At 35.7% G+C, this 19,303-nt stretch overlaps 1 protein-coding gene across 11 annotated transcripts in view; it reads right to left on the bottom strand.

The window, feature by feature from the left end:
- CACNB2 (calcium voltage-gated channel auxiliary subunit beta 2) overlaps positions 1-19,303 on the bottom strand; it is a 248,057-nt gene that overhangs the window by 22,521 nt on the left and 206,233 nt on the right. For 9 of the 11 annotated variants that reach the window (XM_039706174.1, XM_039706165.1, XM_039706071.1 and 6 more), the window contains 5 exons: positions 17,526-17,602; positions 13,566-13,699; positions 10,095-10,175; positions 9,765-9,823; positions 6,791-6,900 (listed from right to left, as the gene is read on the bottom strand). In XM_039706174.1, the coding sequence (XP_039562108.1) occupies positions 6,791-6,900; positions 9,765-9,823; positions 10,095-10,175; positions 13,566-13,699; positions 17,526-17,602 (461 nt within the window). Of the gene's footprint in view, positions 1-6,790; positions 6,901-9,764; positions 9,824-10,094; positions 10,176-13,400; positions 13,421-13,565; positions 13,700-17,525; positions 17,603-19,303 lie in introns of all 11 variants that reach the window. The other 2 variants (XM_039706089.1, XM_039706100.1) reach the window with 1 other exon arrangement.

Raw genomic sequence — 19,303 nt, 5'->3', positions numbered from 1 at the left:
TGTATGTATATATATACATACATATGTATATATTTAACAAATAAATTGTTAGCATAGTTTCAAGCATTTAATTGCCTTCTCACACAAATATCAAGGAAAAAAACCCACAAGGCTGAAATTCACACAGCTAATCCACAACTGTCTCTTTGAGCAGTTATATTTCATTTTCAGAAGACAAAACTTTACGGTATCAACCTAATGATGTGAATGGAAGCTCTATACACTTTTTAGAGACAGCCTTCCAAAGGTAGGTGCTCAATTGCACATGCAAACTGGGTGCATGTAATGCCTGACAGGCTACTGCATATGCACATGGAAAGCAAATAAACACTCCCAGGCACGTGATGGCAATCAATTTACCATAAGGACAATGACACATTTTACATCCAGTCACACATCTGTGTTAGAACACACAGATGAGGTGCACACATCTCAGAAATACACAATGGGATACCTAATCTGTGGTGTTTACTTGTCAATGTCAACTTTATTTTTAGAATGACTTTAAATTAAATAAGGAAAACCAGCAAGGTTTTCTAAAAGAAAGACTTAGCAACACAGTACAGGATCAGCTTTTGTCTGTCAGTGAGCCAGATGCGAGAAACACACGGTGGTTCTGTCAGGTACAATCAAGCACTGAACACAAAACAGCAGGAAAAGTAATTTGCAAGCTTGTATACATACCTAAAACATCTGGAAAAGGAGAGCATTAATGAAGCAAAGAATGGAAAAAGCCAACACAATCAGGTTTTGTACAAAGCATACAGCATGAGGTAAGGTTATAACAAGTGTAACATACACAGAAAAAGGTCTGGGTTCTTTTGACAAAGAAATGCAGCAGAAGCACAAAGCTGGTTCAGTTTCTGCAAATGGCATGTGTCCATATAAAGAATTAACTGAGCCAATTTGGGCTGATTTTCAGATGAATAAGAATTAACCACGTACTGTACATTCTTGGGGAAAAATCTGTTCAAAATGACAGATTTCTTCTAGGCTTTTAAAGAAATTTGCCCTTTCCTTCAATTTAGTTCTAACATCTCATGTATTAAAACATGTAACAATATTGACAAGCAAACATTTCCCTTTACATCAAAACAAGCTTAATTAGAGAGTGTCCAGTTTCAAACTGGGACAGAGAGGAATAAGACTGCACTATCCATCTAAATCTTTACGAGCCAGACACTATTTTTAAAAAGTTCTCGAGAACATTAATTTTATACTAAATATTCAGTGGCAGCACTGGTTTCCAATAAGTCAAATCCCAAGCCTATTTTTAACTGATTCCATTACAAAAGCAAACTGTCAGTCGATAGGTGTGTGTAGCATTATAAGCTGACTGAGACTCCCTTATAATCCTATAAATCCAGTTCTTTGTGGCTATTCCTATTTTTTACTATCACATTGTTGGTGTATATCTCTTTGAAATTAATTCTGGTTTGTCTATTAAATAATTCCAAAGAATGGTGCCCACTTCACTGTTTTCTGTGCTAGGTACAACACTGCAGACCTGTATTGGGTGATAAGGAAGAGGTTTCAAAAAGAGGCACATTTTTTTCCCAGAGGAAAGTATTTTATATTAATATATCAAGCACAGAACCTTTTTATTACCTTAAGTAATTGATGGAACACTTATTAAAATAATGAAAAACCAACAAAATATTTTCAGAAGTCTAAGAAATAGCCTTCTCTGCTGCAGTTACAACTGCTGCTCACAAATGTGATCATAAGTGAGGGCTAGATCAGTGGCCTGGCTGCATGAGGTACCACTACATAAAGTTTGATGAGTAAAAAATAGCTTTCCATTGAATCTTGATGGAAGGAGGGATTTGCATTAACAAAAAGCAGTTCTGGGGAGCTGTATTTGCCATATATATACATACTATATATAAAGCAAATATGTATATATATTTGTATAAAGGCATTTTTAAGTTGTACCAGATGTAGGAATAAACCACACAGATCTCTGCCAATGACTGCATGTGCCAATGACTGTTCAAGGAGGAGAGAAAGGAGAGCACCTCATCTCCCCACATCTCATAGTTGTGCAGCCCGGAAGCTGCAAACCAAAACAAATACTGTTTTTCCTTAACAAGAACAAAACTTTTTGTGATAAATACCAGTTTTAAATACCTAGGCCAGAACTAAGTCATTGGAGATAGTCTGGACAAAAACAAACAAAAAAACCAAACAAAAACAGGAAAAAAACCACCCAGCACAAGTTGAGAATTTAGTATTTGCTGAAATTCTATGCTTTTTTCCTCCCCCCATCAGTGATTTGGGGAAAAGACCCATTATTTTCATCTTATGGAAGAGAAAATGTAGGTAGACAAAAAAATCATTTTCCAGGACTATAAGCAGACCTGCAGCAGATACTAGAAAAGAACTAACGTGATATGAGTCCTGATTTAATGATGTATCTATAAGACTTGTAGAAGTAGAGAACACCATTGGCTGCACAGCTAATGCTGATAACATAAAATGCCAAAATAGCTCTCCTTAATCAAATCTTTTGTGATCTGTATTTCAAGAGAGCACATTCAGGAACATATAATATAGCTGTTCCTTTAGGGCTGCTGTCTCATTCAGTATGCAACTCCATATACTGTCAACTGATAAGAAGCCATTGAATAATTTACTTTCTCTTCATTGTCAAATACGTGTTTCACATCTCATTTAGAACACATGGCTCTAATCTTTCTCTGAAAACAGAATGCATAAAATATTTATGGGCTATTTTGTGGAGCTCACTTTGGCAAAAAAATTATTTTTCCCTTTGAAACATCCCAGTTAAGTGAGAAGCTGGAATATATGAATGTATACTCCAAAGAGAAAATTGAATTAGAAAGAATAATCACAAGTTATGAATAATTCGGGGATTTAATTTTCAGAAATGTAGCGTCTGATTCTTCAGAGTAATTACCAATAAAAATTATATTCAGAATAGAAATGCAGGAAATCCTGATTCCTGGGGATTCTTTCTTCCAAAATGGAACATAACCTTGAAGCTTTTTTAGACTTCTGTACTAAGACTCAGGACATTCCTGATGCTGCTCTGTACTGTCAGTACAGAGTACCAGCACTAATCTGAGAGAAGGAAAAAATTCTGAGTTAGGCTGGGAATAAAAAGAATACCTCCCCAGTTAAATGTCTGCAAAGAGTAGAGCCTCTAATAAGAAGTTCTGGGGAATGAGGATCCACAAGGCTGATATTTTACAAGCTCCCAACAGGAGCTCCAGTACTACATAATGGACTGCCTGCTTTCCATCCCCCTTCTCCAAGGCAGTGCATTACCATGCAACATGCTGACTGTGATGGTATACACTATTATTTGACAGGTCCAAAGCTTGAATTCCTGTTTCAGCTACCACACTCAGTCTTTCTATAGAAGATGCTTGAAGCATACAAAGAACACTGTGAAAAAATAGCCATCTTCATAAAGTCTGAGAATAACTAATCCAGTGCTGTCCAGCAGTTCTATATCAGAAGCAGCAAAAGCCACTATTGCACTGGGGAAATCTCATTGCTTCCAATTTGCCACATTGTTTTATACATTTATCAAGAATATTAAGGCAGAGGACTGGTGTAAAAGTAGTCTGTAAATATTTGATCAAAGGCTGGATCACATCATATATAACCTAAAGATACTAAAATGCTGCACAGTTAGCCTTCTTATTATCACTTCCTAACCTTTATTTTGCACTGATTTAATCTGTAGAACTAATAATATTCTTTTAATAGGATATTTTGTTGACTTATAAAAAATTCATCACTGAAAAAAAAAATCCACTATATAGTGTGATATTACTACTCACCTCTTCTACTTCAGCCAACTAAATACTCACAGCACTGGTGTCTTGTCACCTACCAGCAGACTGTAATGATGTTTTCTGATTCTGACTCTTATTTCTGCCTTGAGGTACATTGCAGATAGGCAAGGGAACAGGCTGTAACAAGCCTTGTACTTTTTTCTTTTGCCTTCTGCAAGGGTTTTCCACTGTCTTACAAAAGCAGTTACCTTTTCTGACTCCAGCTTATTTTATCTCAGTTTTCCTCCCAACACTGCTGCCACATCACTTCCTTTCCTGACTGATTTCTGTCCTCCCATGGTTTGTCCCATGCCTAGAGCACTGGCCTGGAGGTGCTTTATCGGTGGGTTTGACTAGCCCATCTCCTTCTCCATAAGCCCAACCTCTTCCATAATGGATTTTCACTACCTGCCTTCCTGCCTTAGCCTGGCAGCCATCTATTCCTCCAGGTGAACATCTTTCAAGCAAATGACTTTTTATTCCATTCTCCATTCTGCATAGCAAAGGAGGGACTGTAAATTGAAAGATGAGCATCTTTTCACCTCAGTGCTGCTTGGTTGCCCTGACTCAGTCTGGTGGGAGCAAGTTCTGCTCAGCATCATTGCTGGACCTGGCCAAGGAAAGCTGAGACTTCAAGCAATTCAGATGCAAAACTTGCTATGTGTTAATAGCAGCTTCTAATAATTTGGTCAAGTTTTCTCATAAGTTTCATAAAATTGCCCAGAAACATGTAATTGAAATTTTGTTCAGTTCACTACCGAATTTCAAAACCCTGCTAGATTACTAGATCAATGGAAGTATTACATCTTCTGAAAGAAAAAGGTTCGAGACTATTTTAGCATATGTAAAATTAATTTTTTCCCTAAATTTATGCTAGAATGACCCAGTTGCTCTAGTCAAAGGTCTTCAAAGTTATTTTATAAATCAGATAATTTTCAGAACAATTATACTCAACTGAAAACCTGATATGTAGCAGGAAATCTTAGTTAAAAACAGGCCTGTTACAAAAACTAGAGAGACACATCTACCTATCCATCCACATATTTGCATATATATGTAAACACTGTTATCTTTTGGGTGTCCCAAACTGAAGTTCTGTCACAACTCCCATTTTAAATACCTCCATCTAAAAAAGTACCTTGATACAAAGAAAAAATGCTGATGCTCTCAAGAGTACAGTTCTACTGTAGAGGTGGTAAAGGTGTACAAGATTGGGCAGCATTTAATTTTTATTGATTTTTTTCCTGTATAGAATTTTGTGGTAGGTGTTTCACATATATGAGAAATTAATTATATGCTTTCACTGCTGCATATATTTGCTGCATATATTTGTACAGTATTGCAAAATTGCACAAGCTTTGCTGATGAGGCTGGAAACTTAATCATCATGATTCTGTTCCATGACTAGTTGACCTCCATACTTTCTACCAGTTTTCAGTCCTAGTCAAAATAAGTGATACTTTATCTTTTCATTAGATTATTAAACAGTCTTTGGTGACAAGACTGAAATTCACACAGAAGAATATTCTTGTGTGTAAAAATACTTATTTTGTTACAGTACATTGCATTTTGATATTTGAAAACACTTAAAATAAGACACACTTGGAAGCTATAAACTCCTTTAAAGCAAAAATTCACAGCCTCCATATAGCTGAAAGCAAAGGTTTTACAAAACAATTTTTCAAGAAAGGGAAGTAGAAATTTTTAGGGTGGAAAAGCTTATTCTAAAAAGTACTACTATATTAGGCAAATGTTAAATATTCAGTCACAGTTCAGGTGTCGTTGAAAAATTTTTGGTGTATAACTGATAAGAACTTATTTAATAGGATGAATGAAACTACTTTCTTGTTTCACAAAATTTACAATTTTTCAAGATGTAATGCCGTTCAGGGGAAACCAATCTCTGTCAAAGGCTACAAAGAGGAACCTGCAGCTCTGTAAAGGCAGAAACATGACAGTATTCACCTGGGATATAGCAAGTTCTCCTTTTTTTGATATTTGATGGGAGACTTGCGCAGGATTTATGGGATTTTGTCCCGTATCTCAGTCAAGTCTTACACAAGTATGTAGATATAGACTCCTGGCAGGATTCATCTTAGAATCACAGAATGGCTTGTATTGGAAGGGACCTTAAAGGGCATCTAGCTCCAGCCCCCTGCCATGGTTAGGGAACCTTCCCCTATACCTCTTGGCTATTTTCAGGTGTCTCTACAGAGGAAATGCACCAGTGACAGCAGCAGAGTCCTGGATACATCTCACTCTAGAGGAAAGGCAAAGGCACTATGTAATTAAGACTCCAAAATAATGACCTTTTCCTCCTAAATCTAAGGACACCTTGCAATGGGAAGCTCCAGTGCAGCCACCTGTACTGTAAATGGTTACATTTAATTACAACTTCCCAGCTAAGCTTATTTTTCTTTCTGAATAATAAATGTTAAATTATTGATACACTGGACAAGCTTCAGTGCAAAAAGACTCATGTAACTTGACAGATATTTAGGCTATGAATGTAGCTATACAATTTTTAAAAAACATCTCCCTTTTTGCATCCTTCCTTTCTTTGTATCAACCTCACGTTTAGTTAAACTGGTACAAAATTAATAAAATGTGTACTTCAATAATTTTTCTCAGATTTCATGTCAGTAGCTATCACTACTAGTCATCACATTAAAAACCATGCACAATATCAATAATATTCATATAATTCCAAATATTTAACCAGAAGAACATATTTTCAGATTTTATATGGATGGCTGCCTCTCCCCACTGAGACCAACATCAAAACATGAAAACTGAGCACAAGCAGAATCAACCAAAATCAGCACTATAGGAAGTTTACCTGATAGTGATTTTAAAATGATTTCTAAATTATGGGAACTGTGATTTTCCCACAGCAGAGAGAAGGCTATTTTTAGCTTATACATATGAAATGAGAGTAGCACACTTCAAAGGCAATTTGTAGATAACATCATTAAGGTACTCACCTAGGCTTGACCTCGTGTTAGACCGTTCTATGATCGCGTGCTTACTGGGATTGTTTAACACTGAGCGTTTGGCAAGCGAGATGTCTGCTGTGACTCGTGTAATTGATATACTGCAAAATAAATACAGCAAAATAGCACTGAACATTATTTATCTTTCAGGGATGTGGGAAGAAGTCTCGTTTAACACTAGAAGATGGCTAAGACTATAGGAAAGTAAGTTCTCAGCAGCACTGTATGCTTCACCCAATGTGAACAGAGAAAAAAACTTTATCTAACTTAATACTGTTACAATAACTACTGATACTGATATCCTCCGGAGAAGGGAGGCAGGAGGTGGTCAGGGGTTTCTGCAGAAGATGGAACTTCCTTGGGGGCTCCAGGTCTGGTGAGGGTCTGACATTTCACCAGTATCCCCAGTATGAACAGGCTGGTTACTCCTTTCCCTGACTTCTTGAACAGTTCTGAACGACAACTGGCTTACTTTAGCCATGGGTGTAAGACATGTAGGGACGTGCAGAATTAAATGGTAAAGGTAAGGCTTATTAGGGAAATGAGTCCAGCAATATAACTGAGGGTTATTTTGTTTGGTTTGGGTTTTTTTGGCTTTTTTATTGTTCAGATTACTAGCATGTGTTTTTCTAACAGAGTGCAAGAGCTACCTATAATTTTCCAGAAAGATTCAAGCTAGCAGTGAAATGCTAGCACCTAAAAATAGGAACTGTAACTTGGAGAAGAACATACTTGAAAAGCCTAGGTTGACTATCTGGCAGGCTCAGCTTTGTGTTTATGAGAAAAGATGAGCCAAGAAAGAAGTGGTTATTACTTTCAGTTGTTTGCACTGACCTGCTACATAACCTTCTGCATATTCTTCTTCCTAGGAAAACAGTTACCTTGGTTTATTTTGTTTTACAGGGTCAAAATGCACCCTTAAGATCCTTTTCAAACTCTCTGGTCTAATGAGGTTTAGAGGTCACATTTTTCCAGTGCTAAGAGTTAAATCACACTGACGATATTCCCTGCTTCTTCCTTGTAGGATTTTACTTGCAATTTAAAAGAGGAAATGGATTTGCTAAGAAGTGGGAGGGCTCCTCTCTAGCAAGCACAGTCAGATGCTGTTTGTTCATCTGAAATGTAATCCAATAGGCTATTTTTAAGCTAAAAGCATAACCAAAGGTTGTAATTTGTGGCACAGCTCTTCACAGATAATGCCATTTGTCCTAAAATTAAATCAAACATGTATATTGGGATATTTATTAGTTTTCTTTATTTGCTAATGGAAGGACACAAACTTTTACAACTTTTTGGGTTTTTTAGTTGATTTGGATTCTTTTCTGCTGATCTTTTTTCCTACAGGCAATAGTAAAATTTTGCCATTTAAAATCAAATTATGGTATCCTGAGCAACGTCAGATTTATCAGTCTGTTTGTCTATGAAAAATACAATTCTTAATTTTAAGACTTTTTACCATCTTTCTGAGGACATTTTCATGTCTTTGAGAAATATCACATCAGGAAGGCCAAGTCTGTTCTCAAAACAAAGGGTGTGTATGTTCATATTGCAAAACAATTGCGACAAGAGCAGGGACAACAGTGTGGCAACTCAAAGCAGTAGCATGAACCTGAGAATCTCTGGTGCCAATTTGTTCAGGACCTTAAGTAATGATTCCAATGGCTACTGAAGTTTGGGATGCTTCAAATCTGATACTATAGACACAAATTTTGTTTGGAGTATTTGTGGATTCACCCTGCCACAGTTGGATCTACAACTGAATATGTGACATGCTCTGAAATATTTCAAGACATAAAGATGCAATAATTTTCTTCTGTTTGCAACAGATATTTTGTTAACTTCCAATTCTAAAGGTATGTTATCTAGGGGTGACAATCCTGACTAATATAAAGAGGGATTACTAAAGTGTAAGGTATTGACATCATTATTCTGACTGAGAAAATCCACCAGCTTAAACCACAATGTGTGGTATTTTAAATAATTGAAGCTATTGGCAAGAAACCTCATGCTCCCTCTTCTAAGTTTTGACAGCAGCAGGACACACAGAATAGTGTTATGCATCTGACCACTTCCAAGCTAAATAGAACATTCCTTGAAGTTACAGATTTTATTATAAGATCTTCTTGTTTTCACAATTTTTCCTCCCAATGTCAACCCATTAGAACGTATTAATCTGGAGCTTGATCCATTACCAATATAATTGTGTTTCAAGAATGCATCTCATGTCTCTGCTCCATGGGTCTGTGATGTTGGAGTTATAGACCAGGGCACTGCTTTTAGAGACAGACTTTTATTTGACATCTGCGCCTCAGTAATGCCTGAAGGCTCAAATACAAATCCCATGTGTTACAGTGGAGTGTGCTGCAACCACTCGGGTCAGAACCCAGCGAGGGAGCCGGTGTGCTGCCAAAGGTGACCGTATTTCAGCAAGGTAGGGCACTGCCCCACCCCCTCATCCCTCTCCTTTTGAAACTTCCCACTACAGAGCCCAGAACTACTGTCAAACCAAGCTCCTATCTTGAGTGATCAAAAATTTGACAATCCCATACACCAGATAGTTTGAATCCCATATCACTCTTTCCAAGCTGGATGCCAAGTAAGGAAGTAGAGCTGAGGAGGAACTGTGGCTCTTGCCAGTTTGCTCAAAACCTGGGAAGCATTGATGAGATATCACTTCAAAAATATTTAAAATCACTTTTTAATCTGTAGATAAATATCTAGCAATTTGAGGTGTGAATGTCACAGTCCTCAAGAAGAAGACATCCTTTTTTCCACTCTCAACAAATATATGCCCCAGAATACTTCCCACTGCAACACAGCCTCTGCATGCTCGGTCAAGGAAACTTCCAATCCACTGACCAAGGAATTAACTGTCGTTCCTAATTTTGTCCAATGTTATTATTTCTGAAAAACCTGGTAATACCCAAATGGAACCTGAAGTATATTTGCATTGCAAAGTACTTACCGCCCTTCAAATCTATGTTTTAAAAAATCAAATAATGCTTTTTGCATCATATCTGTTACCTAGAAGGAAAAAACCAACAAATTAATAATTGCATAAAATTCATAATTCTGAATGATAAGAATATTATAGAAAAGAAAGAGCTGACAATAAATCTGGTATCCAAACAATGGGGTTGGAATGCAATTTATCTCAATTCTGAGATGAAATAAAAATAAGCAGCTATTTAGTAGGAGTAAAAACTGTCTGATGTTTGCCTATGTTATAAATTATCAAATACAAATGAAGAACAGTATTTTGTAAAAAATGAAACTATTTACAACAATCAGTTACCTCGTATCCCTTCAGAGAAGGCCCCACTAAAACTACTGGTCGCATAGAAGGCACTACATCATAGGGAGGGATGTGCTCTGTCTGCAAAACAGAGAAAGTTTTCAGCATCACAACATCTAGAGAAAGTGTTATACACTCTTTAAGTATTAGGAACTCTGAATTTCCAGTAATGTCACAGGAATCTCAGATTCATTAACTTTTCCCAGGAAATGGTAGCAAAACATAAGGACATAAGAGGTTCAGGGATTTCTTTTGAAAAAAACTTTTCTTTGACTTTAAGATTTCCTACTGTTTTTATGTATACTTTGGATAGTTAAAAACTCTTATTCTGGGTCATGCCCATTTCCCAGTGCATAATTCCTAACTGCTAAATTGAAAAGGTTATTTCCAACAACTAATGAATTGAAATGGTTAATCCTGCAGCTGTGACATGTTTTAAACAGGAATTTTATATAGGAAATTATGAAGAGAAAAATAAAACAAACGGGATTGGAAAAGCATAATGCATATTTTTTTTCAATTTTTAGATCTGCCCAGTGCTTGAAAAAACATTGTGACATCACTGCAAATTCCCACGGCACCATTCAGTCTGACATCCACATTTGCACCCACAATTCAATTACAAATTAAATAAAAATAATGACAGATCAAGTTAGTATTTATAGAAAATTATCATAAGCAGAGCTTGGGATAGCATTTCTTCCACTTTGGGAAGTTCTCGTCACCAACCAAGAATGGATTCTGGTAGCGCCATATTTACCAAAATATTAACTGATGTATCATGCAAAATTTCTAAAAAAGTATTCTAGCATACAGAGATAAAATAGATTGCCTCCTTTTAAGGGTTGCAAAAATTTTATCATAACACTATATAAAAAGAAACAAAATGTTAAGTTTGGTATTTTTTCTTCTTCAGTAAGAGGCTGTTCAATATATATCACCATGAATGGGGTGTAATCAGAAAGAGGTTCTTGTTCATAAGGAAAGTTTTGCTTTATCATTGTCTTGGGAATAAAAGATTGAAATCCAAACCCAGAAATGTGTGGGTGTTACAGAAAAAGAAATGCCAGATCTATTTTTCAAATGCTTACATAGTACAAATACATCAGTCAAGATCACAGAATACAGACATTGTTCATTGTTCCAGAACTCAATGTATCCCAAGGTGTTTCGCAATAACATTAAAATAAGTATATACATTCCAAAACACAAACCCACAAAGACAGACATTTATACAGTGACAGCACACAATGCTACACAAGCAGCAGTCTAAAGCAGCCTAAAACACAGAAAATATTTTTGTGAATGTCCCTCAATGTAATTTACTTTTTGTTACCTGTAGTTTCACAAGATAATTAATAACATGAGAATGAAGACCAGTGCCCAAGGCATCATAAGCATGTGAAATTAATTTATTTTTCACAGTACAGAATCTGACTCAACATGTTTCAAAGCAAACCCCTGCAATTAGGCTGGGCCTTTATCCAAAAGAAGTCCTCCACTGTTCTTGCTAACATTTTTAATAATCTGATAAGCGTATTTGAGACAGATTCGAAGAAAAATTCATTACAGTTGTGCAAGTGCTTTTAGCATGAGTGCCCTGATGCAACAGATCTTTGTCTTAATGTGGCTGACTTAACCAAAGGCATTCATGCTAGAAGTTAACCAGCTATTTGACAATCAGGGCAAGCACAGAAATTACCTTATTTGATGGAATATGCGGTATTTTAAAATTCTGTTCTGTTGCAATGGGCATTTTTTTCCTCTAATTTTTACAGCTTTAAATAATGAAGCTGTCAGCAGGAAATTGACTATAAGTTATTTAATGGAAGCATTAAAGTTCATTAATTTAGCAGTATAGAATCTAATATTTTCTAATAAACTGGCACTGAACTATACAGCTTTCACTGCAGATTCAAATTCAAATATGAACTCAGAATAAAAACTGGCAGGTTTGAACATAGGGCTTTTACTCAGTGATTTGGCTATGTAGATTACTTTGGGATGGCCATCCAGTACATAGTGTAAATGTCAGTATTACAAACCCCACTAACACAGTAATGATTCTGATATGGAAGAAAAGAGGCACCACAGAGTCAAAGAAAGATGCGGGACTAACCCTCATCCACATCTAAGGTGGTTCATCTGGAAGCTGCAGCTTTGAAAGATGCTTATGCAGACAGCATCCAATACATGTCAGCATGTGTTATCCAATTAAAAATATGATTAAGTAAGAAATTACTCAGAAGTAAGAACCCACTGTTGATTTCTACACCAGGCTTAACAGACCAAACTGAAGCCAACAGCAGTGACTTTGGAAATGAGAAGGATTCAATACTATGCAAAAGAGTTCAAGAAAAGAGAGACAGAAACAAAGATCTACTTATTAAACACGAGAGCACCCACAGCAGGGACAACAATGTCACTTGGCACTGCTTAAGCACTATAACAGTCGGTTGTTACCTGTAGATTTAAGTGAGTGGTTAAAACCAAACGAATGAGAGCTATGAAGACTACAGATTTTAAAACAAAAAAATCAAATGTGGTATTTCACTTCATAGTTTGGCTGTTATCTAATGTCTTGCTAACTTCTTCCAGCAAAGGCCCTAGAAACCTATTGCAGCTTTTTGCAACAGGATGCCAATTGCATAATTCTGTAGTTATCTAGGTTATCTATGGAGAGACATCGGCTCTCCTGGGAACCACCAGTACCACTTCCAATAGCTGAGATACTAAAAAAGTCTCGCTGATGGATGGCAAGAACATTTGGCTGATAATTTATACATGACAATAGGAAAAACCTGAAGTAAACTGTCAAAACAAGTCTGAGGTTTTCCATTGGTCTTGTGCACTTGCAGACTTTGCACCTAGTGAATTAGAAGCTTGAGTATAGACTAAACTAAAAATAGAACAAATTTGACAAATTGTTTCCAAAGTCCAAACTGAGTATCTGATATATTCCAATAATGATTTCAACAGACTGAATAATAAAGAAAAAAAAAATTTAGTAAGATATAGAAAGAATAAACATGCACTAGAGAGGTGCATTACAATGCTAGAAACAATTTTCTCAAAGATTTTATAAGGCCTGCTAAGTGTGTCCTTTTATTCCATCAAAAAGGATAAGTATGTAGCAGAGTTTCACAGACACACAGAACTTTTGCCTGTTTTCCTGTAATGAATCCACTACCAGCTCAACACATCTCTTCATCCTTAATTCTAGAATAGCTGCATTGTTAATCTGGAGTTATAATGCTAATGATGCCAGTGGCAGGATAAACACAGGCGATGTCGATATAAACTTACCGATTTCTGCTTCTGCTTAGCTACAGCAGCATGGAAGAGAAACAAAGAACAACAAAGCATGCATGTTATTGGCTTGTCAAAGGACGCAGACAGTTAACAGGACTAGAAATGCGACGCAGTGCAGGTGAGCAGGTGGACAGATGGGAGCTTGGAAGTTGGTGTTACCTTCTTAAAGAAGGGCATTCTTTTCTCTTTGGAGTGGGGTGATGTTACACTGTTTGCACTGGGTTTGGGGGAGCGATGGTTTGCTGGAATATCATTTTCTTCTGCATCTAAGCCAGTGGCATCTATGTCTACAGCTATATACAGACAAACAATTCAGAATTATCAGATGACAGGGAAAGTAAAGATAGGTTAAAAAGGAAATAACAGGTAAAGAGAAATAAAACTGTCCAGAGAAATAATAAATAAATAAATAAATAAATAAATAAATAAATAATGTTGACCATGAGGAAAAAAACACAATAAAACAAAGGGGAAAATTTAAAGGTGCAGTACTTTAGGATTAGAAGACAGAAGGTGATGTGTAACAGCTACTGTAACATTTACAAAATAGACCAATGGCCAAGTTTGTTCTTGTTACACCAGTGTAAATCCAAAATATTCACTTGAATAGATAAGACCTCCACCAATGTAAACAACATAACTTGGTCAACAACATTTCAATTATTTCATAGCAATGAACACTAACTGAAAATAGGTATCATCAATTGAAATTTGAAATGTCACTACTGTGTCTATGGGAAATGAAGAATTAGAAGACAACTCACTTTTGATGACAAAATCAGCCAGACATTGTTATCTACATTTATCTCAGGATGGACTACAGTTGGGATTTTTAATCTTTTAAATAAAAATGCATTGTACTCATAAGCTACATTTATTAGGAGTAATTAAATATAGATCTACAAATAGTGAAAACTAGAAAGAATGGATAGCAGAAGAAAGGAAATTTATCCCAGCTTAGCTCAGAGACATGAATCCTATGTAAAAAGTCAGGATGTAGGCGGGGTAAAATGGAAGTGAATACAATAAACCGTTGCTGTTCAATTTCTAGCCCAGAAGAACATGTAACAAAAAATGCTTAGACCATAACCACAAATTATGTGGTTTTTAGCAAGTAAGTAATAACAGTTTCAACAGGAATCCTCACAGACTCAGTAATAAATACACTTCCAAAACACAAAGCCGTATTATCCTGAATGCTGAGTAGAACAGATACCTGTCAACCACAGGTAAAATGAAACAAAGCCAAACAAAACCTTTCTCGTTTACAAGAGTCAATCCTGATCTTAAGTAATGGTTTAAACTTGTCTTCAGAAAGCACGTAGATGCACCAAAGTGAACCATAATCAGTCATACATCACCACCGTCATGTGTGAAGGTGTTACCCACCTCTCCACTCCCTCTGGTAACACACACTTATCTTGCCATGCCATGATGTGGAACTGAGCCTAACCCTAAATAGATCTGTAAGCAGAATCATTTGTATTGATTTTATCCAAACCATTAATTAATCATTGCAAACTATTATGAAACCATCTTAGTGACCTGATTTCATCTGATTCACGAGTGGGACATCAACTAATACAGTGGCATGTGCTATTAAATTATGTAACAAATAAATATTTCTGTCAAGCCTACGTGAAGCTACTGATGTAACAGATACTTGGGGCAGTGATCTCTTTTGTTTGCATAAAGTACATTTTCCCATTTGAATTAGCCACAGATCTAATGCCTTGATGCCTGACACTTCCTGAGTTACTGTGCCTTTGAGTCTGTCCTTCCCAGGAAAAACCCAGTGAGTAGATCTGCATCCTGTTTCTATAATCCTGCTCCTAAAAACAGCCACAGAAATCATGTAACATTTTCTTCTAACAACACTGTTCCTTCATCCTCTTCATAAGTATAAAAAGACCATATTATCTTTTCTTGAATACAGGCCAGCACAGATGCTGTAAATCACTCACAATAAGGCACATTAAAACTCTTTGTTACTATGTTCAACCAAAATTGTCAGCAAAAAAAATTAGTTACCTTAAGCTTTTCCTGAAGTAAAGAAATACAGAATTTGATCAGCTATTTACCAGTATCTCCTTTTTTCATTCTCTGTCTTCACGCTATGGAACATCTCCTGTGACAGTTCTTTTACTGTTAAATATCTTTAGTTCAATGGGGTATTTTCAGTAATTTTCAGCATTTTTCTTACCCAGTTTGGTGGCCTAACAGGACTGAATGGATTGTTTACTATATCAATATTGATTATTTAAATGCATATTAGCCTCTCTTTCATTTGTTTTTCACTGGTTCTTCATCTTGTTTGTGAGTTTGTTTTGGTTTTGTTTTTCAGCGGCACTATTTTATATTGAAAAAACCCATCCCCAACTCAAAGTAAAAAATGAAATTAACTTATTCAGTTAGTATTCTTCAACTTATTAAATAATTGATGTATTTGTAATTGATTATACTTTCAAAGGGAGGAGGTGTGGGAGTAATAACTGAATTGTGTTTCAAAGTCACTTGAGTTCTTGTTTTAGACACAAACTATGCCTCTTTCACCTTTCTTAAGACATCATTAGCAAAGGTTATTGTAGATTCAAAATCTTGCTATCACAGAATAAGTTAATGTGTACTATCCATATATATTTTCCAAATCTTTACTGTAACTGAATAAACTTTAACATATTTCCTTCTTTCTCTAGAAAAACCATGTTTCTTGAAAGACAGTGTCTGAAGAAATGACTCAATGCAATGAAAATTAGAGGATGGGTAACAGTCAGCTGGTAATCCAGGTGATATCTGTGCTCCTAACTCTAAATTCTGTGCAACATTCTGGAAATACATGTACCGATCTTCAAGTGTTTTTTGGATAGCAAATAATATCACAGCATTTCAGGCACTTTAACTATAAAATTACAATATAGGTCAAGTTGACGGACAATTTTACTACAAAAACGCCATTGTTGAAAAAGTTTTCCTTAACAGTAAACACATCAGTTTAAAGCCATCCAAAAATAAGATATTAAGATGTGTTCTACACACTTGTTATGGACATACATTAGTAAACTAATACAATATTTTCTAAATAAAAGAGAAATTAAACTGAGGTGGAATTTTTATAAACAAACTGCAATTGCAATGAAGTTGGTTGTTGCTAACAAATCCATGGTTTCACAAGACAGATACATTTTTAAATTAATTGAACCAAATGAAGACACTACCAAAACAGAATTTAATTTCTCTGTCTCCCTTTCAAATGACCAAGTAAATACTTTAAAATCTTCAGGTGCATTTTGGTCTGTAGACCAGACTCCATATAAATGAATATGATTGGAAGATCCATGTCTTCGTCCTAGTAAAAAGGCACTAGCAACACTCATTAATATTTTCTGTTTTCAGTATTTACAATGCAAATGAAAAATAAAACATCCAGCAACACAACAGCTGAATTCAATAGAAATTTTTTTTGTTATCTTCTGCTGTGCTTTTTTAATGGAGCTAATGCCAGCATCCTCCCCCAACTTGCCACATATTTGCCTCATATCACTTGAATCCAACCTAACTACAGTTAAATCTGTATGTTGATGCTCTAAGTACAAAATAGTATTTTTGAAAAATTTGTCAAAGGCAAAAAATATCCAGCATCCTAGATTTATGTGAAGTACATCCTCATGTCAGAATTGTGAAACTAAATTTTCCTGATGTTTTAAAATAATGCCTTTCTTGATGCTACTGCAGAAACCTCTCAGAAACTTCTATTTTTATTCCTGCTTTTCCTCCTGTACTAGGAAGTATTTATTGTTCAGTACAGTAGGAGTGCTCAGACCAGACCAAACCTTCCCTTATGCTACTGTAATGTAGTCTCACAGATCTATTATGTCTTTGCTACAAAACTCTGTGGTAAAAGCAAAGAGGGAATTTTGTGCATTAACAACTATCATTGTCTGGACTTGCTGGCATTGACTCCATCACTTCAAACCACCCCAAACCAGCCTTATCTGGTAACATATCACTCGGGTTTTACCTAAGAAGAATGGGGAATAAGAAGAAGAGGTCTAAAGGTACATGGATTTTAACAGATGAGATTCATGAGTCTCTTTACCGAAGGGTTCACAACCTACTCACCAGATGATGGAGGCGTCGATTTTCTGGAACTAGGAACGATGTCACCCAAACTGGATGAAGAGTTTCCTCCTGATTTACTGGAGTAAAGTAATACATTAGTATGAAGTTCTGTAGCGTTCTCAATATTTAATCTAGTTTATTTATTATCTACCTTCTAAATGAGGTGCTAGCTGTGAGACAAACAGTATTTCTGGCAGAGGTATAAAATATACATCTCCCACCAAATGTGCGTACATTTTGAGACCTGAGGAACTGCAAACATCAATCATACTTCCTGTGCTGCTGCAATTCATTCTGCTGCTCTGACTTCCTCAGGATCTTAATACAATTCAGTAAATAATACTGACATACTACTAGTATATATTGATTAATATTACTATCCATTAATAAGAGTAATTCTTAAGCCAGTGACCATATCTGTTTCCTTTAGTTGAGGAATTGCTGATAAATTGCTAATAAAGATGAGACTGTATCTATCATCTTTTCAATTTAATTAACATACAAATTATTTTGCTTTCTCAATACAATACAGCACTTAAGAAAAAAAGTCTCTCAAACAAACTTAAAGCAGTCTGAGGTTTTTGTCAAGTTCTGCTTAGTGAAAACCTATCCAAATTGTGAAAATGAAACAACAGTTCCATTTTTTTTTTGAGTTACCATAATGAGAAAAGCTCTAAAAAAATGTAATAAAGGTTATTTCATCTTCAAATAATTCATGTAATAGTATTAGTTTCCACTTTCTCTATATTGAAATATTAATAAGCACTAAGTTAATGCATTTGTGGTGTAGGACAAGGTTATCTTCAGTGAGAATTTCTGGAGAATGGAAGCCTCTATGATTCTCTGTGAATCACTGGGACACATCTGGCTGTCCCAGAGGTATCACTAGAGAAATAAGGAATCCAGCATCCTTCTGCTGAGGACAGCATGCTCATGGGAAAGGCATTTCACAGCTGGTGCATGCAGCTGAGCACCGCCCAATCATGGTGTCTTACTCTAGACATGCTCTAGAAACACTGCTGCTCTTCCTATGGAGATATGAAAGCATTTCTGGCTTCCTGAATGGTTCCTAGCTCAATTCCAGGTCCATCCCACTCAAATACACTGGTAATATTTGTTTCCTTTATACTTAAAGGGAAACAATTGACATTTGCTTCAATAGGTGTTACTAGAAAACTACTTTATTAACAATTTGAGAGTAAAGGTGACATTATTCTATCTTGAGTATTGTTCAGAATATCTAGAAACAGTCCTTTTTCTTATGCAATGATGGCTGCAGTCACAGATAACAAAAGACTTGACATGAAACTTCCATCATAAAATGTAGTGCTCTTAAAAGCTGTGATTGTAGGCAATGAGTTCCACAAGACTATTTTTTCCTTACAAGCTAACTAACACACACCGGCTTTGGCTTACAAATAAACTGATCTTAACATTCTGCAATTTCTAAAATGAGCTTTAAATGTGTTTAGAAATAGGAAGACCATCAAAACAATTAAAAAAATGTTATAGAATTTAGATAAATCAATTTTAATTAAAAAAAATAACTAGCACATAGTAAATGTACTTACTGTAATGTATATTAGCAATTATTTTACAAAAAAAGGAAGGAAACCATTTCAGTGGTAGACCACCACAGATTGCCAATCTAAATATCTACTTTTCTCCCATGTAGCAATGATACAAATAAGCTTATTAATTAGCAATATAATATTTAAAATAACGTTATATAATAAATAATATTATTCATTATATATTAATTTCTTCATTGATCAAAA

This window comes from Passer montanus, unplaced genomic scaffold, assembly GCF_014805655.1.
Source record: "Passer montanus isolate IOZ18808 unplaced genomic scaffold, ASM1480565v1 scaffold10, whole genome shotgun sequence".
NCBI classification, from domain to species: Eukaryota; Metazoa; Chordata; class Aves; order Passeriformes; family Passeridae; genus Passer; species Passer montanus.
The sequence above is the reverse complement of the archived record's forward strand: the minus strand, read 5'-3'. Positions and strand labels throughout refer to the sequence as shown.